This window comes from Pituophis catenifer, unplaced genomic scaffold (genome assembly GCF_029215685.1).
Source record: "Pituophis catenifer annectens isolate HBS135680 unplaced genomic scaffold, rPitCat1.0.hap2 SCAF_1, whole genome shotgun sequence".
Taxonomy (NCBI): Eukaryota; Metazoa; Chordata; class Lepidosauria; order Squamata; family Colubridae; genus Pituophis; species Pituophis catenifer.
The window spans coordinates 340,930,878-340,956,651 of NW_027256881.1; the positions used below are offsets into that span (position 1 = coordinate 340,930,878).

Genomic DNA, 25,774 nt, shown 5'->3' on the forward strand with positions numbered 1-25,774 from the left:
AAGAGGTTATAGAAAAAATGTTTTTAAAAGGAAAAAAAGCCTCTGCTGATCGGGCAAGTCAGCTGGGATCGTCAGAGGCTTTAAAAAAAAAAGAAAGAAAGCCTCTGCTCATCAGGCAACTCAGCTGGGATCATCAGAGGCTTTTCAGCCAAAGAGGTTGTAGAAAAAATGGTTTTAAAAGCTTAAAAAAAAAAAGGCCACACCCACCCAGTCATATTATCCCCGGCCCAAAGCCACGCCCACAGAACCGGTAGTAACTGATTTTACATTTCACCTCTGCTTCAACTCCCAGAATTCCCCAGCCAGGACTCAAAAAAAAACAAAAACCCACCAAGGAACGAGAATAGGGAAAGAAATCAAAACACCGTGTCTGTTTTATTGAGAGAGTGTTTGGCTTATTTAAAACAATAACCTATTCCAACGGTAACCAAAACAAGGGTCAGCCCAACAGGCTGTAAAGAACATTCTCCCGCTTGGCCGAGGCCAACGGGTGTTGGGACAAGATGGAGGAGCTGCACGAGAGACCTACGTCCTGGCTTGTGTCTTTCGGCCTCTGTGATTAATGTGACATCTTAAAATGTCATGAGGCTGAAAGGACACACCACCAAGATAAGCTGGAAAGACAACCCTACTTAACATATGGAGCTTCGGACTCTCGCCTCCCTTCTGGCTTGACGCTTTGATGTCACCGAGGTTGGGGGGCGGGGTGGGGGTGGGGAGGCAGGAGGAAAGTCACTGTCCTTGGCTTTGTCTTCCGACCAATTATGGCACCATCGTTGTTTGTATCTCCAAGGAGAGACCCAAAAGGGCTCAAGTGACTGGAGAGGGGAATGGCAGGAGGCGGCGGCCGTCTTCCAGGCTCGAGAAGCCGAACAAAAAACACATCGACACGCAAGCAGCGCGCCGCCCCTTGTTTCGTGGTATCTTCGCTCCAGGATTCGGAGAAGACGGCATGCGAGATTGGGGGGAGTTTCTGGTCCAGGGAGACCAAGGAAGTAAGGAAGAGAAGGGGAGGCAAACTCTTCTACTGGCCGAACTTATTCAGGGCCAAAGCACTGCCCTTCCTTCCTAAAGTTGAGGGTGACTTAAAACTCTGGATTGCTTCATGCTACTGCATCATTAAATTGGGACTAATTTAATAATTCTCCCTATGATCTGCTACTAAAAAAAAAAAGAGAGAGGGAGAGAGAGAGAGAGAGAGAGAGAGAGAGAAGGAAGGAAGGAAAAGAGAGAGAGAGAGAGAGAAGAGCACATTCTTGAGTGAGGGATGATGGTTCTTAAACTAACTGGCAACGTTTTCTTGAACTGTAATTTCCCCATGCCTTCCATTTACCTTTCCCCAACTCTCAAGATTCAGCAGTGAGGACGGGAAGAAAAAACTTTTATGTGTGGTTAAAACGTAAAAGGCTAAAAGATCTCTCACTGCTTTTTTGTTTTCGATGCAAGGATGTTCTAGAAATATTCTTGGTTTTTTTACAGCAGGAAAGTGTCAGAAGAAACAGCTAAGCCGTCTGCTTAGGTCTCATGTGTCACCTGAGGGAGAGAGGAGACAGACAGAGTATAGAATTAGGCTCAACTAACGCATTGTATTGTTGGTGTTTATATATACACATACACACACACGAGGCATAATAGAGTTAAAGGCAAATCCAAATATCCCAACCCCAGCCAGGGATGACTTCAAAGCACAGCATGAAAAGAATGCCAGCTGGGAAGTGAGACTCATATGCACTAAAGAAAGTCGATTGGGAGAAAAAAAAGAGTTTTAAACATATCGAATTGTGACAACTCTCTTATATGGAGTATGGGTATGGGGTATATGGGTATGGGGTCAATACATTGCACTCATATACAAACAGAGCAAACCCCTCTCTCTTTTAGCACTGATGATGTTACCTAGTTGGATAATGAAACGTCTGGAAGGAAACAACCAAGCTCAGAGGGCACCAAGGCCTCCACAGTTCAACCCTGAGCTACTAATATTCTCTTCTGTCGGTAATACGTTGCATCTTCCCATATTCCTGGTAGGTGAGGGGGATGGGGCAATAATGCTTGGCTGAGTAGACACAATGTGCAAATGGAGGTTCAAATTGGGGTGACATGCTCCATCCTTTCCCAACTTGGTATCCTGAAAATGCGTTGGATTGCAACTTTCCTCCTTCTTGTGTGAGATAATGGGAGTTGTAGTCCAAGCACTTTTAGAGGGTATTAGAACACAGAATAACAGGGTTGGAAGGGGCTTTGGAGGTCTTCTAGTCCAACCCCCTGCTTAAGGAGGAGAAATTATACCATTTAGGATAAATGGCTGCAAAATCTCTTCCTGAGTGGCAATGGGAGCACCCACAACTTCTGGGGGAAAGCTATTCCACTGATTTAATTCTTCTGCCATGATCAGTCAGGAGGATGACATTCCCTGACCGAGAAGAGGCCGACTCCCTTCTCTGTTACTGTCATTTTCTAAAGCAAATCCAGAATTTCAAGAATGGGTTTTCTTCTCATCTCTGGACGACGGATGAAACAGGGGCATATTTGGGGCCTCCCCCTGCTGTTGCTCAGCCCTCCCAGAAATCCTACCTTGCTGTGGGCTTAATTTGCATTCCTCTGACGCACGTTCTTGTCCATGTTGTTTGCAGTGTTGCCTTTTCTGGGAGACAAGAGGAAAAGTCGGTCAGCTCCAGACCTTAAGGAAGATCTGGGTCAAACTCTAAACTAGACTAGCAAGTAGGCGGAGTCTGGGATCTATGCCAATACTTCACACACACACACACACACACACACACACACACACACACACACACACACACATACACACACACACACAACCAATTAGAAAGCTCTCACCTACCCATCTGATCAGAGACGGTAGGCAGCCTCCTATTATTCCTCAAAGCTAAAGCCACTCTTTCTCAACCATGGCAACTTGGAAGATGCGTCCCAGAATTTCCCAGCCAGCTGTGAGCTACACTGAGATTTCAAGACAGACAATTTTAACCAGTGTTTCTCAGCCTTGGCAGCTTGAAGCGTGGACTTCAAATTCTCAGAATTCTGGGAGTTGAAGTCCACCTATCTTCAAGCTGCCATGATTGAGAAAACACTAGCTAAGACATAGCCAACCAGCTCTTTGCGTTTCCCGGCCTTTAAAGGACCTGCTAACCCAACCACCCTCGCTTTGGGCCCCGCGTGGCGCTCTTGCCTCCCATCTCTTGTTTCCTGCTGCTCCTCTTTCATGACCTGCCAGCTTCAATAAGCAGCATCTGGCTTAACTCTGGTTCTGTCAGGCAGGAGGCAGCCTCCTGAAGTCTTCAGTTGGGCACATCCAGCTGGCTGTCTAATTTCCCACCCACAAGTGGCCTTGGGAGGTGATTTACCAGGAAGGGGGGGAGGGGGAAACGGTTCTTTATACTTACAGGGGTGCAGAGCCTCCATCGTCATCTTTGAGCAAAGGAAGAGAAGAAAAGATTGAAGTCAGCAGGAGGATTTTGGTGAATTGTCACATTTATTTATATTTCCTATTTCTAAACCACCCATTTTCCTCAGAGAGGCTGGGCAATTAACCTCCTTCATCCCCAGTTCATTCAACAGTATCTATCCCATCTATCATCCCTCCTCTCATCTATTATCTATTTGTCCCAAAAAATTCCCAGCTTTTAACACTGTCACTGTCTGAGGAAGAGACGCCACCACATTCACATGTCTACATTCATTTATTTACCTCCCACCTTCGTTATTTTTATACATTCTGTTTTCCCCACAACCACCCTGTGAGGCGGCTTGGGCTGAGAGAGAGATGGACTGGCCCAAAGTCACCCGGCTGACTTTCCAACCTAATGCGAGACTAGAACTCGCAGTTGCCTGGTGATCGGCCCAAAGTCATCCAGCTGGATTTTGTGCCTAAGGTGGGACTAGAACTCATGGTCTCCCGGTTTCTAGCTGGGTGTCTTCACCACTAGACAAACTGGCACACGGGTACTACGACCATATACAGATGACAAGACAGCCAGGGCAAGGGGCGGCTTCAGCTTGGTCTTCTTCCACTTACCACAAAGGGTTAACATGCAGCAGCAAGAAAGAACTGAATTCAAAGTTAATGCCAGCAAGTAGGCCGTATTTACAAGCTTTTAAGCCAGTTTTTCTCAACCTTAGGCACTGTTAAGCTGTCTGGACTTCAACTCCCAGGTTCCCCCAGCTGGTTGGGAAATTCTGGGAGATGGTCCAGACAGCTTTAAGTACCTGAGGTTGAGAAACACTGTTTTAAGCCAACCAAGAAACCTTCCTATCCTCTAAGACAGCGGTAACCAATTTTTCCGGTTTGGTGGTCCAGCCTGGCGCGGGGGATGGGAAGAAGGGATGGTTTTGTGTGAGTGGCAGGTGTGTATGCGCTCACCCACCACTTGCGTGGCCCTATTCTGAACAGATCATGGCCCAGTAGTGGGCTGTAGCCTGGAGGTTGGGGATCCAAGACAGAAGTAGGGAACTACGGCCTCTTTATGACTTGTGGACTTCAACTCCCAGAATTCCTGAGCCAGCCGTTCCTGGTGGCTGGCACAGGAATTCTGGGAGTTGAAGTCCACAAGTCATAAAGAGGCTGTAGTTCCCCACCCCTCCTCTTAAGATTTTCCCTTTCCCTTTACTCAATTCAAAGCATTGCTTCAAACACCACGTACAAATGAAGCAGGAGTTTAAGTTTATAAGGGTGAAGAAAGGAATATCTTGCTGCTTACCAAGGAAAAATATAAAGAACAATGATTTAAACTTCCACAGCAAAGGAAGCATTGTTTTAAAAAGGAAAGGAGAGTAGGGGGTGGCACAGGAAGAGATGCTGAATTCAGGATTTAGACAGAAGCATTCAGGCACCTCAGGCATTTAAAAGAAAATATTTTTAAATAATGCAAACAGGTGGAGGGGAAAAACAGCGACAAGAATATTCCCTAAGAGAAGAAATGCATTAAAATGTTAGATGCTGACGGCAGTGAAATGAGAAGACTGAACATTGGCTAAGAAACTTCTCCAGGGACTTTAAAACATTCCTGCCAATTGATTTATGCAGCAGAGTTGTTGTTTTTTCCCCCCACAGGAGACAAGGAACAAGGGGAGCAGATAAAGTCTCACTCAGCAATGTTTCCACTGTGCCTAAGACCACGGAAGTTGCCACGATCTGAGTGAGATTAAATTCCTTTTCAGGTGTGGAATCCTACCCAAGCTTAAGCATAATTAGGCAACCTAAGCCAGTCACAAAGCCAGCTTGGTGGTGGGCGAACCTTCAGGAGCCTCTTAAGGCAGGGGTCCCTAACCCCCGGTCTGTGGACCGGCACTGGGCCACGGTTTGCCAGAAACTGAGCCGCGCAAAGAAGAGAAGCCCCATCCGCGGGATGCAGGCAGCACGCAAAACCACACCCCCTCCGGTCCACGGAAAAAACTCTCTCCACGGAACCGGTCCCTGGTGCCCAAAGGTTGAGGTCCATTACCTTAAGGCATCTCAACCCTAGAGAATCTGACCGCATACTGACCTTCAAATCAATGCCAGAATTAGCTGTCATTTTAAAGGGACAGATTCAACCAACCCTCTCCAAATTATAAGTGGCATCCCCCCCCCCCCCCGCCCCTCCGGGGAAAAGTATCAACAGCAAATTTTAAAAAGCTGTTGTGGCTCCGTTACCTGAGCCTGTGTCATCAGCAGGAGAGGACTCCGAGAGTGAAGGAGAGGAGTTGGCAAGGCCTCCCTCTCCAGGACCCTCCTCTCTGGCAATGCCTTCGGTGTCCGCCGAAGGGCAAGAGATAGGGCCGGGGCCAAGCACGTCCACGCAGCCACAGGTGGACAGTGATGAGGGTAATGAGTCTTGGCTGGATCCACGCCAGCGTCGCAGAGATAAGCGTGCGCAACAGAAGAAAAGGCATGCCCGAGATTGAACGTCTTTTGGTGTGTGCGCGTGTGGTTGGGGACAGAACAAAAGCTTTCCGTTCTCAGCCTCTGTTCATACATGACCTCCTTGTAATTTCCACTGTCGGAAAAATCCTGATACAGATGCACATAAGAGCATCTTCGCCCCAGCTGTTTGCCGAGACTCTGCTGCAGGAAGAGGACTTTGGCCCTTATCAAGCCAGGGGATCATGCATGACGTCATAAACCCCAGGGTCGATTTAACTCACTTCATAAATGTAATCAAACTTTTGAAGAATGAAATGCCCCAGTCAAAAATAGAGCCAGGTTTATGTCTTTAGACATTTATTGCTTTGATATCATAATGAAGAAGAAGAAAGCCGCTTCTATGGGGGAGTATGTGGGCAGTGGTCACACAAAGCCGAAAAATAAATTAACGGAGTGATCCATATTAAGTGAAAGCACACAAGGATCTCACCAACCTCCCACTCAGGTTTTGACAGACATGAAAGAATTCTCTTATTTCAGGGGTCCTCAGTTGCAGCCCACTACCAGGCCGCAGCCTGTCCAAAATCAGGCCACGGGAGAGATGGGCAAGTATGCCCATGCGAGCAGAGGGTGCTTGCTCATAAAGCTGCATTCGTGGAGCTTCGCGCGCAAGTGCCCTCCACTCGCAATCTTTGTGCATGAACGCAATGTGCCTGCCACATGTGCGTGCATGTGCCTGCTAGTCACACACAGACTCCCCGTGTGCTGGGTGGGGCTGCCAAGCTGGAAAGGTTGAGGACCACTGTCTTATTTGGTAAAGATAACGGAAGTATTTAGGAATCGGACCAAGCAGGACTCCGAGGACCATAACGTACATCAGTTTTTCTCAACCTTGACAACTTTTAAAATGTGTGGACATGCTGGGCTGGGGAATTCTGGGAGTTAAAGTCCACATGTCTTAAAGTTGCCGAGATTGGGAAACATTGCCGTACATCTCTCACCCCCGTTTCGATTCCTCCCACTGAAAATTACAGGGAGTCCTCGGTTCATGACGACTTGTTCAGCAGTTGTTCAAAGTTGTGACACTGCTGAAGAAGTGGTACTTAAGACCAGTCCTTGAGGTTCTGGCTGATTTTTGCTTAATGATGGCAACAGAGCCTGCTGGGATTGCTGTCGCTAAGTGATGATGTCATGCTTTGTCACATCATTTAATGACAGAAATTCTGGTCCCAATTATCATGGTTAAATGAGGAAAACCTCTTTATAGGCACCAAAGGCTATTAAGAGTCTTCAGTAATTAAGGTTTTGCTCAAAATGCCACTTGGGAGGATGCCAGCCCTTCCTCGACTCACACAGTGGTACCTCTGTACTTTACTGTTTCAAAACCAGTTGAATTTGGGCACTGGATACATTTTGATGTGAAAATGTTCTGGTACTCATCGTTTATTTAGTACCTGAACTGCTGCGACAAGAAGAGGGGGACGGCCACAGAGAACGAACAGGAAGTCAGCCATGCTGGGAAGGTTGCTGCAAAAAGAAGCTGGGAACGGCCACAGAGGGTGGACAGGAAGTCGTTGACATAGGAAAAGGGACAGATAGGAAGTCCTTCCCGGCCGAAACAAAGGATCATGGGGAAAGTCACATGGTCTGTTTGGTACTAGTCTGGTACTACTACTTTGGTACTACTACTCGCCAAGCTTTCCTGACCTGCTCCTGAGTTGCCATAGGCAGGGGGATAGAAGCATCTCGCAGCTGCACCAAGGAATTCACACCTCAGTCAAAACAAAACACATCCTAGCCACCCGAAGTCAAGGCCATCTCCATGGAGACCCACAAAGGCCGGAGGGAGTGACTTCCACGACCCGTGAAATTTCTTTGTTAGGGAATGTGAAGGGGGCAACAGGATCAGAGGCAAGGTGTGAACTGGGTGAAGTCAGAGTTGGCTTCACTTAGTTCGTGCCGACATCGCACTCCTAATAAACAACTAGATTTTTCTTGCTAAATGGCTAGGGGCTCCTGCTTTTATTAGAGCATTGGTCAGAACCTTGTAGTTTTTAGTTCTTGTCACGCCTCCCAGAACCAATTAACAAGTAATTACACTTAAAACTTATATACCGCTTCACAGTGTTTTCCAGCCCTCTCTAAGCGGTTTACAGAGTCAGCCTCTAGGCCCCAACAATCTGGGTCCTCATTTTACCCACCTTGGAAGGATGGAAGGCTGAGTCAACCTTGAGCCTGGTGAGATTCGATCTGCCAAACTGCTGACAGCCGGCAGGCAGCAGAAATAGCCTAAAGTACTGTACTCTTAACCACAGCGCCACCACAGCTCTTTAATACCACTATATTATAATATTATATTATTGTAATATTATTATTAATCTCCCCCTTGCCCATTCCAGCACCTTACCCTCAGGAACCTCATTGGGCTTTCTCCTCTTCTCATAGATGAAGATTATTGTGACCAGGACCAGCACCTCCGCTACAATCCCCAGGAATGGCCACAGAGCAGCCAGCCGGCTCCGCACCCTCAGAGTCACGTCCGCACTCCCTTCGCCTAATTCATTGGTGCCATTGCACACGTATTTCCCGGGGTCCTTCTCCAGGTTCAAAGAAATGATCCGAAGATCTGTCCTGGTGCCATTGGATTGGATGTAGAATCTTTCTTCGGTGCCGTTGGCAACAGGCTGGAGGAGAAGAGGGGTGTCACTAGCTACAGAGACAGACCCTTAGAAAGAGCTACAGGTAAGTCCTCCACTCATGACCACAATCGAGCCCAAAATTTCTGTTGTTAATTAAGACAGTTGTTAAGTCAGTTTTGCCCCACTTTATGGCCTTTCTTGCCACTGTCGTTTTAATGAATCGCTGCAACTGTTACGTTAGTAACACAGTCATTAAGTGAATCTGGCTTTCCCACTGACTGCTTGTCAGGAGGTCGCAAAAGGGGAAATCACATGATCCTGGGACACGGCAGCCGTCATAAGTATGAACCGGTTGCCTGAATCACATGGCCGCAGGGATGCTGCAATAGTTTTAAGTGTGAAAGTCAGATTTTTTCAACATTGGTCACTAAATAAACTGTTGTTAAGTTGAGGACTATCTATATTCTTGTAGATGACTCATAGTGTCAAAAGGAACCATTTCCACACAATACCCAATGCAGTCTAGACACCAAAAGGGAAAACCTGAGTGGGGCAGCTTCCTTAGGACTAATGAGATCACCACCATATCCAGCTCAGTCTCTCACCTCAGGTGAGATGGGTAGCATATACATTTGATAAATATATTTTTGCCCCTCACCCCTTGGGCCTTCTGAAAGAGCATCAACTGGCATAGGGGTCCAAGAGTGGCATGCAACCATGGGGGTGGCTCATGGCCCTCCACCTTTTTTATCTTTGGTTTAATTCTGCTTTTGGAATATATTGATGAAAAATGGCTGTATACAGGTAGTACTCGCCCGCCCTTAAGCTCAGAATAATGCTATTTAAAAACTGGCACCAGGTTTCTAGTCAACAGCAGGAATCAGCAAATATTGTATGGGTGGTCCTTGATTTAAGCCCACCATGGAGTCCAGAATTTCGATTGCAAGGCAAGCCAGTTGTTAAGTGAATTTTGTCCCGTTTTATGACTTTTTTTTTTTGGCCACAGTTGTTAAATGAATCACGGGGCCGTTAAGCGCATCTGGCAAGGTTATAAATGGTGATCATGTGACCGTGGACAGTGCGACTGTCAGAAGAACACACTTTTTTTTTTTTTTTTAATTTGATTTATATGCCGCCCTTCTCCGGAGACTCAGGGCGGCTTACAGTGCGTTAAGCAATAGCCTTCATACTTTTGTATATTTATACAAAGTCAGCTTATTGCCCCCACAAACTGGGTCCTCATTTAACCTACGTTAGAAAGGATGGAAGGCTGAGTCAACCTTGAGCCTTGGAGAGATTCGAACCAGCAGTAAATTGCAGGCAGCTGTGTTAATAACAGGGTGCTTTAAACCACTGTAGTACCAAGGCTCTTTTCCTTTTCTTTAATTACCAACGTTAATCTATTCATTTCTGCACATTCCAATATTTTCTTAATTACTTCTCCCTCTAAAGGGATTTAGATAATTTATGAATTAATATAAGAAATTTGGGAAGAATGATGTAACAATCTAAATGAAAATATAACGGTATGATAGAAATATAATATGAAAATGATGGAGGAGGGAGAAGACGCAAAATATGTACTCAGATGAAACACTGAATGATTAAGGATGTACTGTTTGTATGTTTGTTTTACAAAATAAAAAACTTTTTTTTTTAAAAAAGTACACACTCAAATTTTAAGCACGCAATGAAGGCGATGCTGCAATCGTGGTAAGTGTGAAAACCGATCATAGGTCACTTTTTTCCAGTGCCACTGTAGCTTCGAAATGTCACTAAATGGATGGTTGTATAGGGTCTCAGGCTTGAGCAGGGGTTAGACTAGAAAACCTCCAAGGTCCCTTCCAACTCTGTTATTCTTTATAAATCTCTCCATCCAGTTTTACTAAAAAGAATGGTGATAAACAATACTTGGAAATGGACATCAGGTCTTCTGATAGCAAAATCTCATCTTATTGGCTAGTATCAAGGGGAAGAAATCTCACCATAACATGCAAGATGAGGCGAGGACTGGTGTTCTGCCCCACCTACGAACCCCAAAGAACGCAGCACACACAAAGTCCGTACAAACCTTAGTTTACTAATTAAGGACTACTAATGAGCTTTCTTAGTAGTTGTTCGGACACAAGTACAATTTAAATCAGTCTTTTCTGAACAAGGGCTGTTAATTTAACTTCATTAACAGCCGACAAGAATCCAAAGAGTAACAACTCAATTCTGAGGCACAGTATTTCAGATAACCATAATCTTACTGTGGTTGGCAGAATGCCCAGAAGCAATTTGCAGGAAAACTGATAAGAGAGAAACAAGAGCCGAATCAAACGTTTCTGGAATCAAGACGCAAAGGAATATGAACGAAGTTGTTTCCTGCAAATTGCATCAGTCATCGTCCTTCCTTAAATAGGCTAGGGGAGTGGCCAATTAGCCCCAAGCCTTACTCTCGAGGAGACCTCCTCCTGAGGAGCTACTCCTGCCTTTTAACAGCTCTGCGCGCTCGTGCATCAAGAGGCTCCTCCTCTTATTCCTCTTCACTTATGGGAGCTTCTGAAGGCCCTGGCTGATTCCCCGCCTCTGGCACCACATCTTCTCCAGCCTCATTGTCTGACTCGAGCGCCAGCTGCACAGGCTCCTGGTGTAGCACACCAGCCTCCTCGCTGTCAGAATCAGCTACTAACTGCACAGGCCACAACAACTGGCTGGGAGGGGAGGGGCAAGGAGATGCCAGGCAAGGCGCCCCTCGATATGAGTGACAGTTGGACATGCCGACCCAGTCACATGCCCACACAGCCACGCCCCCCAGCAGTCATTAGGGCAGAGAACCGGTTGTTAAATGATTTGAATTCCACCACTTCTTGCAAGTCAAGGTCTCCCTGACTTCAAATGGGTTTTTTCTTTTTACATGTTAATTCCTTTTATGCATGTTAATCTCTCTTCCAATGCCACCTCTGAAGCAAGACCCTAACTGGAAAGGCCGCAGGTGGATTCTTAACATGGTTTCTCCATAGGCAGCCAGGGCACTGTCAGAATATTCATGACTGGGAAGACATGGTAACAAGGTCAGCCAATGAATTGGCATAGCAACTAAGTCAGCCAATGAGAGCTGTTTAGAAACAGAAACTTAAGCAAGAAGTCTGGGTGTGGCTTAGTTATTAAGCTCTGAGCTCTGAAGCTGAAAACTAGTCTGTCTGCCGAATTGAAACTAAAACTACTCTGCTGTGCTCTGCTTGTAACTGCTACATTGGAAGAATCTGCTGTTGGTATTGTACATTTATTCATGTGTTATTATGTATATAAAGAGAAGCTGAATCAGTTTACCTGTGTGTGCTTTCTGGATTTGATTTTGCAACAAACTCTGACAGACACCTACTGGGGAGGAAGCAGAATCCTGGGTTTGTGGCAGGAAAGGCACTCACCTGAGGCACCTGGTCTACCACCTTATACCAAGTCCACTGGGTAACAGCAGGGTAAGAATTGCACTTGCAAGTCAGGATTATTGCGTCTCCTTCATTTCCATGCTCTGTCTTCTTGTAGGGCACCACATGGGGACTAACTGCAACAGGATAGGTCACAATCAGTTCAAAGAGGGGTCAGAGGAGATGTTGAACAAGCAAACACTTCTGCCTATAAACTCTCATCCATCATGAAGAAGCCTTGGCAGCAGGTGACAAAAAGGTCTGGGAGTTATTGGGGGACAGATGTGCACAAGGCTGGGAAAACACAGGAAGTTCATCTAGCAATAGCAATAGCACTTAAAGTTATATATCACTTCATGGTGCTTTGCAGGCCTCTCTAAGCAGTTTACAGAGTCAGTCTCTTGCCCACAACAATCTGGATCCTCATTTTACCCACCTTGGGAAGGATGGAAGGCTGAGTCAACCCTGAGCCAGTCAGGATTGAACTGCTAGCAGTCGGCTGTTTGCCTGCAATGCTATTCTAATTAGCTCGTTATTATACTAACCTCCCCCAATTTAGCGTCCTTGGGATGAATTCAGTTATGAATGCCACAATTCCAGTATGGAAATTGCAATCCAATTTACCTAGAGCAGGGTTTCCCAACTATGGGACTTTAAGATGTGTGGACTTCAAGCCTCAACTCCCATGGCTGGCTGGGGAATTCTGGGAGTTGTAGTCCATGTGTCTTAAAGTTGCCAAGGTTGGGAAACCCTGATCTAAAGAATACCAGGCTGGTCTACATTAATAGAAACAGACTTCCACAAGTTTGCTTGCTAAACTTAGAACTGCTCGGATTTCCTGGAGACAAATATTTGGGTACTTTTATGGTCCCCTCTAGGTGATGAAAAATGGACAGCACAACCACTAGTACTTAAAACTTATATACCACTACATAGTGCTTTACAGCCCCTCTCTAAGCAGTTTACAGAGTCAGCGTCTTGCCCCCAACAATCTGGGTCTTCATTTTACCAACTTCAGAAGGATGGAACGCTGAGTCAACCTTGCATTGGTCAGGATCGAACTCCTGGCAATGGACAGAGTCACCCTGCAATACTGCATTCTCACCACTGTGCTACTACGGTCCGTCCTTCCTTCCCACTTATCACTTATTTACCGCTTCACAGTGCTTTACAACCCTCTCTAAGCGGTTTACAGAGTCAGCATATGGCCCCCAACAATCTGGATCTAATACTGACCTCAGAAGGATGGAAGGCTAGTCAACCTTGAGCCAGTCAAGATCGAACTCCAGGCTGTGGGCAGGGTTTTTGCCTGCAATACTGGCATTCTAAGCACTGCACCATGAGGGCTCCTTTTTTCCTCAGACTAGAGAGGCAACCCATGAGCAGTGGCTCGTTCCTCATGGACTTGACAACACAAAGTCCTTCTCCTCCATGTAAAACTTCACCAAAGGAAAGAAAAAAAGCACCCACAACAGTTACCTTTCACCAATACCGTTCCTTTCGTGAGGGGCGTGGTGTCAAAGACGCAGTGGTACTCTCCCGAGGTTTCGTAATCCACTTTGGGAATCCTAGGATTCAAAAACACACACACAAAGACAAACCAGCAGGTGACAAGGAGAACACACAAAGCCATCACAGCAGGAGAACTGGGAATGGATATTGACAACTACAACTTCACTCGGCAAAACGCAATGGTCACGGAGTAAGAGGAGCTTCATTCCAGCATCACCCAGGAGGAAAAAAAAAACGCTAGGAAATGCTGGATCAGATTTTCTATCAAAGCGTAGGACGCACACTTAAAACTCCGCTGAGCCGTGCCTAATTAAAACTTTCTGGGACAGAGGCCTGGAATCTTGAGAGGAAAAGTTCCAGGAAGCCGTCACAATAAATAGAGTGAATAGAACAATGCTGATTGTCCAAGAAGCTTCCATATATAGATGTAGCTGAAGAGTGCAAATAGCCAACCAATCACTCCTTCTAAGGATGGCATATCTTGTTTGAATGCACAAGGCACTGGCACCAAGCAGCCAAGTTGACAAGCTTCTACTGATTGCCTCTCTGGTGGAATAATACCACTTTTTCCAAGGGATTTCTCTTTGTTTTAGTTAAGTCCGATCAGAAATGAACACAGGCAGTTCTCAACTTACAGCCATTCGTTTGTTCAAAGCTAGAGCAACAGGGTGGTCTAAAGCACCCTGTTATTAAGACCAGCTGCCTGCAATTACTGCAGGTTCGAATCTCGCCAGGCTCAAGGTTGACTCAGCCTTCCATCCTTTCTAAGGTAGGTAAATTGAGGACCCAGTTTGTGGGGGCAATAAGCTGACTTTGTATAAATATACAAAAGGATGAAGGCTATTGCTTAGTGCATTGTAAACCGCCCTGAGTCTCTGGAGAAGAGCAGCATATAAATCAAATTAAAAAAAAAAACAAACAAAAAAAACCCCAAGTCCTTGCACTTACAACCAATGCAAGCCATGTCATCAAAGTTTGGTTGCTTGAAACCTGGCTTGTACAGGTAGTCCTCAACTTACAAGTTGTTCACTTAATGACCATTCAAAATTAACAATGGCGATGAAGTGACTTATGACCATATTTCAGAATTACGGCCATTGCAGCACAGTTGATAAGTAAGTAACCTGGTTGCTAAGGGAATCTGTTACTAACTTAACAACTGCAGTGATGCACTTAACAAATACGGCAAGAAAAGTCATAAAATGGGGCAAAAGTCACTTTACAAATTTCTCACTTAGCAGCATAGATGTTGAGCTCAATTGTGGTCATAAGTTAAGGAATGCCTGTATTTACATTGGCAGCATCCTGGGGGTGACATGCTCGCCATTTGTGACCTTCCCAGCCCTCCTTGCTTCACTTAAAGACCACATGATTCACTCAATTGCTGTGATTTGCTTAACCATAGCAAAAAAGGTCTTAAAATTGGGCCTCATTTAACAGCTGCTTTGCTTAACAACAGAAATTCTGGTCTCATTTGTGGCCCTAAGTTGAAGACTATATGTATTATATAGCTACCCTTCTGGTTAAGTTGCTGGTGGAAGTAATTCTCCCTTTTCAGGAGATGTACAGTACAGGTAGTCCTTCACTTATGACAACGGAGCCCAAAATTTATGTTGCTAAGTGAAACAGTTGTTAAGTGAATTTTGACATATTTTATGACTTTTCTTGCCACAGTTGTTAAGTGCGTCACTTCAGTTGTTAAGTTAGTAACATGGTTGTTAAGTGAATCTGGCTTCCCTACTGACTTTGCTTGTCAGAAGGTCGCAAAAGCGGATCACATGACCCCAGGACACTGCAACCGTCATAAATATGAACCAGTTGCAAAGCATCCAAATTCTGATCATGAGACGATGGGGTTACTGCAATGGCCATAAGTGTGAAAAATAGACTGGTAAGTCACTTTTTTCAATGCCATTGTAACTTTAAACGGTCACTAAACGAACTGTTGTAAGTCGAGGACTACCTGTATATCTTTAAATACTGTGGGCTCTTGCAGTACTTAGCGGTTGGATTAAAACCAGATTAAAAAAGAAAAGCAATTATTTTGCACACTACATTTCCCCATTTCTGTTACACCTGCCACCGAGTGCCAACTTGTTCTCCCAACTCCTTTCTAATTTAGAATGAGATTAGAAATCTGCCCAACGTTTAAGCACCAGAGATTTCTGTGCCATGACAGTCAGCTAAGAATTATGCTTTCTGCAGGCAGAGCATGAATACAACTCATGACTCCCTTCCCCACCCTATTAGCAAGATTCCAGGGGGAGGAGGAAGAAATGGTTGTTATTGTCTTTTAGTGCCATAAAAGCTGCTGCATATTCTCCATTAAACCAATTTACTTCAAAACTGAAATCAAAAATTTGTTTTGCTGACTTTGGGTACGTCTTACTGTGAAAAATGATTCCACTGAACATTGTTATGTGGGCCAAAGAAGCTTGTTTCCCCATTTTGCCTTTGGAGGAAATATTCCATTTGGAGAAGTTGCTGATCTGAGATTCCTACTTAAAAAAAAAAAAAGATTTTTATCCCATCTTTTCTCTCATATACAACTCAAGGCGATGAACATATAAATATTTCTTCCTCCTCCTCCTTTCTCCACAACCACCATGTGAGGTGGATTGGGATGAGAAAGTGTGACTGGCCAAAGTCACCTTGCCAGTTTTTCATGCCTCAGGTGGCACTAGAACTCACAGTCTCCTGGTGATAGGCCCAAAGTCCCCCAGTTGGTTTCATGCCTAAGGCAGGAGTAGAACTCAAGGCTCTCCTGGTTTCTAGGCCAGCACCTGAACCATTACACGAAACTGGTTCTGATCATTAACTCATGCATGCTTTACTTAAAAGTCACCTACATGTAGGAGGTAAAATCCAGAGCAGTCACATTGGACTCAAGCTTTGTCTCCCCTTTCATCCAGTAATTGCCTTTGATAGGTGTTGGTGCTTCACTTATGTTACATGAAATGATCACATTTGATCCAGCAGTTACTTCAGGAGAGGTTGCGATTTTGGCCCCTGGTTGTTAAAGAAGAAAACGAAAGTTAGGTTAGGATATCATGGGCTTAAAAGAAGAAAAAAACCCTGGGTTTTGACACGGGCTTCGGTCACCTGCGTGCCTGAGAAAAAGCAGCTTGGTTGCAAGCATAGTAACTGCATTTAACTCCTATCGTTAAAATCAAAGTTCTGAGGTCAGTTGTACAAGTCATGAAACACCAGGAAGTTAACATCCATATAACTATCTGAGGGATTTGAAGGGAAAGAGATTAGGAAGCAGAGGTAACGATAATTTCTAAAGCAGCACATCACCTTCTAAGCACATCATTATTCTAATGTTAACTAATAACAAATACAACTACCGGGATAAATAAAATAGTGTATCCTATGCATACAGACCCATTGAATGGTTCAAAACATTCTGGGTGCTTTATTTGTCATTTTTGGAGTATTGGCTTGTTTTTTTCTGCTTAAACACACGTGCGCAATCTTCTCCTTTCTGAACAATCACCACAGAGAAACATCTGGGGTCCCCCACCCTTCTCTTATTGCAGGAAAGGACTATATTGATGAAACGTGGCTGTATACAGGTAGTCCTCCACTTATGACCACAGTTGAACCCCAAGTTTCCATTGCTAAGCAAGACAGTTAAGTGAGTTTTGCCCCATTTGACCACCTTTCTTGCCACTGCTGTTAAGTGAATCACTGCAGTTGTTAAATTAGTAACACAGTTGTTAAATGAATCAGACTCTGCTTGTCAGAAGGCTGCACAAAAGATTACATGACCCCAGAACACTGCAAGTCATAAATACATGCCAGTTGCCAAGCATCCAAATTTTGATCATGTGACCATGGGGACGCAGCCATGATCGTGTGACAAATGTAGGTCATATTACTGTTTTACAACCTTTCTTGCCGAGTCAATCTGATCGACACTTGTTGAGTCAATCACTGCAGTTAAGTAACACGGTTGTTAAGTGAATCTGACTTCTCCATTGACTTTGCTTGTCAGAAGGTCGCAAAAAGGGGATCCCATGACCCTGGGTTACGGCAACCGTCATAAAGATGAACCAGTTGCCAAGCGTTTTAATTTTGATCAGATGAACATAGGGATGCTGCAATGGCTGTAGAAGTGTGAAAAATGGTCATAAGTCACCTTTTTTCAGTGCTTTTTTGAACGGTCACTAAATGAACTGCTGTAAGTCGAAGACTACCTGTATTAGCCTTCACCTGCCACGAAAGAGAATTTCTCACTTGATGAGGTATAAATAAGACAAAGTCATAATTGGCATAGCTCTTTTCTTGGCATTTCTTTTAGAGAGAAAAAAATTGCACCCTAGTTCGTATGCACAGAGTACCCAAAAGGAGAATGTGGCTAGTTTCATGCTTTGTTTCTTTTGGAATTCAATAAATTATAATGACCGACCCTTGAACTGCAAACAAACAGTATGAAATGTAGTGGGTGTGCAACCCATCCCTTTCCCCCCCACCCCCTCCCCCCAAAAAAAGGCACTGGGCTTTCCCTTCACCGTCTATACAAAGATTTTGAGCACTGAAAGAAGTTTATGCAAGCTAACTGTTGTATTTAATCACCATTTTCAAGAGAAATATACAGCTACAAATATTTTCCCCGCACATAATCAAGCCAACTCATCCAAGTCGGCCATTTCTCGTGAGGCGGGGTATAAGGTAAAGGACACTCCTGAGACTTGCCTCCTAAAAACAAGTGTTTCCATTTATCAAGAATTATTTCATTTTGTTTTTAACGAGCCATCGATAGGACAAGCCATTTGCAAACTTCCTTCAGTTAAGAAACAGTTTCTCACACAAGACACTCCTTCTGTGAAACTTCTACAAGGGGAGCTGATCTACTTGCAGAGGTTTTGAAGCATGGACCTAGTTCATATGTTGCATTGGCTAGGTTGGCTGGGCTGCACCATCACCTCATATGAACCAAGGATATAGGTATCTTAGCCTTGGGAATGAGAAAGTCATTCCTGATCCCACTGAGGAATCCTTGATCAAGGGGCTTCAGGAGAATTTGAAAACCAAGAGTGAAAACACTCTTGCCCGTAAAGTGCATGTTCAACATGTCAGCCATTAGCCGTATCATTTTATTTCGCCTTCGGTTAGAAATTTGACTTGCAGTTCTGCAAATGGAAGGATAGCCGGCTGGTCATCCCACAGCCAAGGAGAACTACTAAGCATATGACCTAGGTGGCAAAGAGAAAAACTGGCCTTTTCAGAAAACAGTTGCCCGTTTACAACAAGCACAAATACAGTTCGGACTCACCGCCGCAAAACTGTGCTCCTTGTAAAGTGGGGAAGCAAAAAAAAAAAGAAGCACAACCACACAGATGCAGGAAGAAATATTAGAGGAGGAGGAAGGGGACGACTAGGTTTGGAAATGACTGGTGGAAGCAGCGCTGAGGCAACCTGGTCTCTGTTTCTAATGGGAACATTTGGGGGAGGTGGGGGAGAGAGGCAGCATTCCAACGGATCCCAAAACGGTAGGATCGTTTTAAGAGGAGAGGTCACACAACCCTTTTTGTTTGAGCAAGGCTGCAGGCAGATCCCTGCGGGGTTCACAAGGGTTCGGGAAACTGAGGCACATGGAAGGAGAGGCAGGCACAGGGACGGTAACGTTGGAAACATTTCGGGTTGTCCGTGGGAACGCCGACACTTAAGAGTCAGCCACTCACGCTTAGTGACAATGACATTCGCCTGGGAACGGATCCATTTGACTTTGGGGCTCTTCGACAAGTGGTTACGATCGGGGTCGTTGCTGGCCCAGCATTCGTACGTGCCAGAGTCTTCGATCGTGAGGTTAGTGATGGCGATAGTGCTTGAGGAGTGCTGCTGGTAGGTTGCGCTGATTTGGACCCGGTTCTGCCAGGCACCATCCCACAGCTGTATGGCAGTACCATTGGGGTCAGTTCCTTCAAACCACCACTGGATTTCGGGGATGGGGTTGCCAATAGCCTCACAATGCAGTTCCACACTTTCCTCTGTCAGTTTCTTTTGAGAGAGAGGTGACTTTATAAAGCCAGCTATGAGTTGAAGAGGTATTAGTAACAAAGGGTTAGTGCAAAAGAATAAATAAAAAATAGTGCATTCAAAAAGAAGGTATTTCTGATTTTTAAAAAGGGATAACAGTAACTCACAAACCTATGAAGCAGCAGAGCTTGGAAACCTTCTCCTCCCTTGGTGAATGGCTGAGGATGGACAGGTTTCTAACAAAAAGTATCACTAGCGATATTAATATGTTCCAGCCATATTCTTTGCCTTTACTCAGACTAAGATTTCTCTTTTTTTAAAAAAAGGTATTCCAACTAAGAGGTGAAATAGAACCCGTTTACTCTTTGTTATTTAACTTTCACACTATGGAGGCTGCAACAATACTAATGCATCTTCCTAAAAGCAATATTGACTATTTACCAAACAACAGTTCAATGATCTGTTCCATCACTGTGTCCTAAAGCAACTTGCAAATTAGGACCCTGAAAAAATTCACAGGCTGTTACAAAAGAACCTTGTACACATGGAAAAGACATAACCCAACCTCTTTTATGCATGTGTTTGCCATTAAACCACGATAAAAAAGATGGTTTACTAGTCTTCCTGAGTTCTTTCAGAGCATTATCTTTCCATACAGGAGACTGCTTCCAGCAATAGATCCATGAGGAAGACCTGGGGGTTCTGAGTATAACCCAGCATAACACCTGCACAAAGTAGCTTCTCAATTCTAATTTTGGATGTAGTTATTGTGAGTATTGATGATGTGCAAATATATTGTTATTATGATATTCCTTGTTTACGCCCCTGCTTCAATGATTAGCTCAGTTCATCTTCTTCTCCAGGAAAGGACAATAATGGAGGTAATTGAGGGAAAAGTGAATGATCAGCACATTCACAGCATTGTTTGTGCCAATCACTACCCTGTCAAAGGATTGGTGCACACAATTTGTTCTCACAGCGAAACCGATCAGTTTTTCTTTCTAGGTATGCAAAAATACAAATATAAGGCCTTTCATAAAGGAAGTCAGAAAGGAAAATGTCCTCATGTGTACTGCACCAAAGAATTGTTTCTTTGCTCACCCTTGCTTTAAATACATGGTCAGCTGATCCACATTTGTTAATTCCTGGCTGTAGTGACTGAATAGCATTTTAGGTTTAAAATTTAAAACGCATGGATTAGGCCTACTCTTTCTGTTCTCGCCAACCCAATTTGCTTTCTGGGCCTTCACTCACTTGGCCATACAACTAGATGGACATGCCTTGGAAAATGTAATGCATGCCTTGCCTAAAGCAATTAGTGTTGAAAATCAAAACATGGCACAATTTAGGTGCTCCTACCAAGAACAGTAGGAGGGCACCACACTAATGAAGCAATTAAATTTATAATGTATTTCTGTTGGGGCTCAAAGCGTTTGCTTATTGTACGGCGGTTCTGTAAACACGAGGCTTTGCAGAAGGGAACAAGAGACGCCGTGACTGAGATTTTGTGGCAGGATCTGCTGAGGCCCTTTAAGAAGATTAGAAAGTGACAGGAAACATGTGGGGAAATCTCTTGTTTGTGCTGAAGTGGAAGGAACATTTCTACATTCAGACTCTAGAATGATGTGGCACTGTAACAAACAAACACATTTGTTTCAAGGGTTGAGGCTGTTTTTTGTTTTCAAAGTTAGATCCAAGACTTGCCTTACTCCAAATGGCAACAAAAAGATTCTTAAAACTCAGAATATTTTATTGAGGACTACCTGAAGAGAAGGGAAAACCCACCACTGTAGAGATTCTCAGTCATCCAGGTCATGGTTGTCCCAAAGATGCTTTTTTCAGTAGGCAACTGGACTTCCTTGGTTTTTGTTTGAAGACATTTCGCTTCTCCAGCTCTGACTGGATGGTGGGGAATGGAAGGATTTATACTCCGTGACCAGCTGTCTGCAAGGAATATAAATCCTTCCATTCCCCACTATCCTGTCAGAGCTGAAGAAGCTTCTTGGTTGAGAAGTGAAACATCTTCAAAGAAAAAACAAGAAAGTCCAGTTGCCTCCTGAAAAAAGAGCCTTTGGGACACCACTGTTTATCATCTCTAGTTCACTGCCAGCCCTGTTGCTTAATCCTAATTACTCTACAGAGTATAGTCCTCGATTTATGACCACAATTGGGATCAGAATTTCCATTGTCAAGCAAGGCAGTAAGTAGTGTCCAACTTTGCGACCTTTCTGCTACAGTTATTAATCAAATCAGTGTGATTCTTAAGGGAATCACCTGGTCATTAAGCAAATCCAGCTTCTCCCATTGACTTTGTTTGTTGAAAGCCAGCTGAGAAAGTCACAAATGATGATTGTATCACCTAAATGCATGCCAGTTGACAAGTGCTTGAATGAGGACTGGTCATGTCAGTTTTCCCAGTGCTGCTGTAACTCTGAAAAGTCGCTAAACAAACTGTTGTAAATCGAGGACTACCTCTGTATCTCCTATGCTCGCGTGATTTCAAACACAAAATTTGATTTTCTTAATGTAGGGATTTCCTCATAAATGTTGCCCTGATTCACCCTTTTTATGACTCTTTCCCCATCTGATCTGCTTAATGAAATTTAGGTAAAAAACGGAGTCCTGTTTTTCCTCCACCTTCCAAGAGAAACTCAAATGGCTTCAGATACATTGTGCAATGTGGGTACATTGTATTCTGTTCAGTCATGCTTATTTTGGAGGAGAAGCCAGGCATGCTAATGACAGCCTTGGCCGCTCCCTGAGAGCTCCAGGGAACTTGCCAGAGGCGTCCAAAGGGCTCTTTCTACAGTTTATAAAATGCAAGCCTAGAAAGGGAGGGGGGGGAGAATACCAGGTTAATATAAACAAAAACCTACACACTTAAATCAACTACAAATATCCCGATCTCTGTTTTCGGCTGGGACGGTCTCCTGCAACCCTCTGGTAGCGATCGCCATTTTCACTGGCAGAGGGTTGCAGGAGGCCGTCCCAGCCGAAAATGAAGATCGGGAGCCCGTTTTCGCTGGCAGAGCACACAACACAAGTGATGTCAAGTTGGCCATGCCCACCCTAGCTCCCCACCCCCCCGAGGTCAAACACAACCCTGATGCGGCCCTCAATGAAATCAAGTTTGACATCCCTGGTCTAAAGCAGCCTATCATGCTGAATTCACCTCCTATAGGATTCTAATCAAGCATAAAATCAGAGTTTTTTAAAACAGACACCAACTGATTACAGGAATTTGATAAGGAGTACGCATGGATAAATAATAAGGAAGCTGTTGCATTTCAGAGCTAGAGGGAAGACATATAGGGACTCGCATCATAAAATCAAGATAAAATACTGTACCATATGAAGTGTGGCTCATGAAAATCTGCAAAAACATGTATTTTGTGATGCACCTTTCCAGACATTTATGAACAATCACACTAACAGCAGCCATTTTGTGAGATAATTATTATTAAAATTATATAATTATAACTGACTCCAAGTAAGTCTACTACACACAAAAGGTTACCTATTATTACTTTGTGTGTGTGCACGGGCATATATAAGTTACCGTAATGTTAAAAAGCAGTGGGACAAAACGTAACCTTCTGGGGCATTCTATAATCATTCTCAAAAATAACTATTTTTAAACAAGAGAACCTGAAATGAGACTGTTATCACAGAACAGCTGAACTGTAATTTAAAAAGAAACTGATCTCCTATGGCTGGAGGAAAATTCGGAAGGTCACTTCGCAACCAAAATCCAGAAAAAGTTTCCCATTACAAATTGCAATAGGTTTTGCACTTTATTTCTCTCTCACATTTTTACTCTAATTAAGCATCTCCCTTTGAGACATATGAAATATAAATAAATACCTACCCAAATCTATTTTTAAAACTTTCTTCAAAGAAGCCACAAGAAGAAAAAAATTACACTGTCTTGCCCTTTCTGATCTATAATTATCCAAGATCTGACTAATAAGCACAGAGCGTATTTGGAAGCCATGATGGATTTCCCCAGAATAAGTTTGGATTTTTAAAAACAGTTTTACATCGAAATGCTTTTAGTTATTTCTCTGATTTTTAAAACTGCCCATCTCTTCACTGATCTGTACAAATATTTCCTTCTAGGAGAAAGTATATACCTAAGTCGGTAAGAACTGAAAATCTGCAATGTACATTCTGTAACGGCAGTTCTGAAGATTGCCTCTTTGTGTGAAGTGACTACATTTTAAATTGCAGTGATAATTGGTATTACTTTTATTTCTGCAGCACTTAGGGGGAAATCGAAGTAGGACGTTAAAATGTTCGGCTCCTTTATAGGTCAAGCAGCCTAGACAGCTTAGTTGTCGGTTCGCATTCCCAATAAAATGTTAGAATCCACATGGGAGACCATTTAAAATAGCTCTTCTATATAAAGTACAAGATGAATTGAAAACAAGGGACAAGCAATCAGGAAATCTTCCAAAGATGGCCCAAGAGGTGGGAGGGAAGCAGCAAAAGCTAACAAGGAAACACAGACACATTAAGGCCCTGATAACTGTTCTATGCTTAGCCATCACATATTAACTTTAATCACATTTGCAATATTTAGATTTCCAATTAAAAACAGAGAAGAAATAAATAGCAGTCTTCCGAATGTAAGATGGTGGTGAAGTAAAACAATTACGTTAAAAGCCTGCTTAAGCCTGCTCAATTAAGACCCTTAATTACAATGCAGAAAAAGAGCTACAATAAAACAGCAGGGCCCTGTTTAAAGGCAGATACAAACCACCAGATTTTTCAGCTGTTTCTATCTAGATTTTTTGCTCAAAGGAAAAACATGTGATTTTTGCTTCAAAGTCACCTTCAACTAAAAGCAAACCTTCTCTCATCAGAGGGTGGAACTGCAAGACTGTATAAAATAACCGGCACACACAACTAGCTAAGCTCTTTAGACTGCTGGTTTTGCCAAGAGCAATGTTCTTTAAAGCAAAAAAGATATTCTTTTTAAAAAGATGTTTTTAAAAGATGTTTCATTCCCTAAACAATGCCACCGTCTCCCAACTGAAGGTATTTGGCCACCAGAAATCAGGCACCTTAATATTTAATAACGCAAGCCTTCTGTGCTTTGGATTAGAATCTTAGTATTTTAGACAATGATGTCTAAATACGGCCAAATAATTTTGTTCTAACACTGTAGAGTTAGGATAACATTTTAAAACAGATGCCAGTTCAAGTGATCAGGGAGATAACATTTTAATCTCTTTACAACAGATCCATGTGCTTCATTTTCCCAAGCAGGTATATCTTTCTTTTGCAATAAAAAATGCCATAATTTGCCGAGGACAGAAATGGCCCAATATAAAATAGTTGTTGTTGTTGTTGTTGTTGTTGTTATTATTATTATTAATTATTATTATTTTGATTTATATACCACCCTACTCCCGAAGGACTCAGGGCGGTGAACAGCCAAACAGTAAAATACATAGATACAAAATTTAAAAAACAAAGTAAAATCGAATTAAACAATTTGGCCCAGACAAATTAAAACACCCCAATCATTTAAAAACCGATTAAAATTTGCATAATTAAAAAGAGGGAAAAGATTAGGCCAGGCCTGCCTGGTGGAATAAAAAGGTCTTAAGTGCGCGGCGGAAGGTGCGCAAATCCGGGATCCTCCGTATCTCCGGGGGGAGCTTGTTCCAGATAGTAGGTGCCCCCACAGAGAAGGCTCTCCCCCTGGGGGCCGCCAGTCGACATTGTTTGGCTGACGGCACCCGGAGGAGCCCCTCTCTATAAGAGCGTACCGGCCGGTGGGAGGATATTGGTGGTAGTAGGCGGTCCCGTAAATAACCAGGTCCTAAGCCATGGAGCGCACTAAAGGTGGTAACCACAACCTTGAAGCGCACCCGGAAGACCACCAGGAGCCAGTGCAGCTCGTGCAGGAGAGGTGTTACATGGGAATGCCATGTCACTCCCATTACCACCCACGCGGCCGCACTCTGCACCAGTTGGAGCCTCCAGGTGCTCCTCAAGGGGAGCCCCATGTAGAGAGCGTTACAATAGTCCAGGCGGGAGGTGACGAGGGCATGAGTGACCGTGCATAGGGAGTCCCGATCCAGAAAGGGACGCAACTGGCGAATCTGGCGAACCTGATGAAAAATCCTCCCAGTCACGGACGTCAAGTGCTCTTCTAAAGACAGCCGTGAAGGAGGACGCCCAAGTTGTGAGCCCTCTCCGTGCGGGCCAATGTTTTGCCTCCAATAGTCAGTGATGGTGCCAACTGACTATATCGGGACGTTGGAAAGCACAGCCACTCGGTCTTGGATGGGTTGAGGTTGAGCCTATTCCTCCCCATCCAGATCCGCATGGCCTCCAGGCACCGGGAT

The 25,774-nt window shown here is 44.0% G+C and overlaps 1 protein-coding gene across 2 annotated transcripts in view; it reads right to left on the reverse strand.

Moving 5' to 3' along the window:
• Positions 1-356: 356 nt before the first annotated feature.
• Positions 357-25,774, reverse strand: part of BSG (basigin (Ok blood group)) — a 36,716-nt gene continuing 11,298 nt past the window's right edge. The window contains exons 2-9 of one of the 2 annotated variants that reach the window (XM_070944424.1): positions 19,121-19,468; positions 16,280-16,439; positions 13,398-13,486; positions 11,919-12,055; positions 8,274-8,550; positions 3,408-3,432; positions 2,575-2,644; positions 357-1,533 (exon numbers count right to left, since the gene is read on the reverse strand). In XM_070944424.1, the coding sequence (XP_070800525.1) occupies positions 2,587-2,644; positions 3,408-3,432; positions 8,274-8,550; positions 11,919-12,055; positions 13,398-13,486; positions 16,280-16,439; positions 19,121-19,468 (1,094 nt within the window). In that variant the 3' untranslated portion in view covers positions 357-1,533; positions 2,575-2,586. The remainder of the gene's footprint in view (positions 1,534-2,574; positions 2,645-3,407; positions 3,433-8,273; positions 8,551-11,918; positions 12,056-13,397; positions 13,487-16,279; positions 16,440-19,120; positions 19,469-25,774) is intronic. The other variant, XM_070944432.1, reaches the window with a different exon arrangement.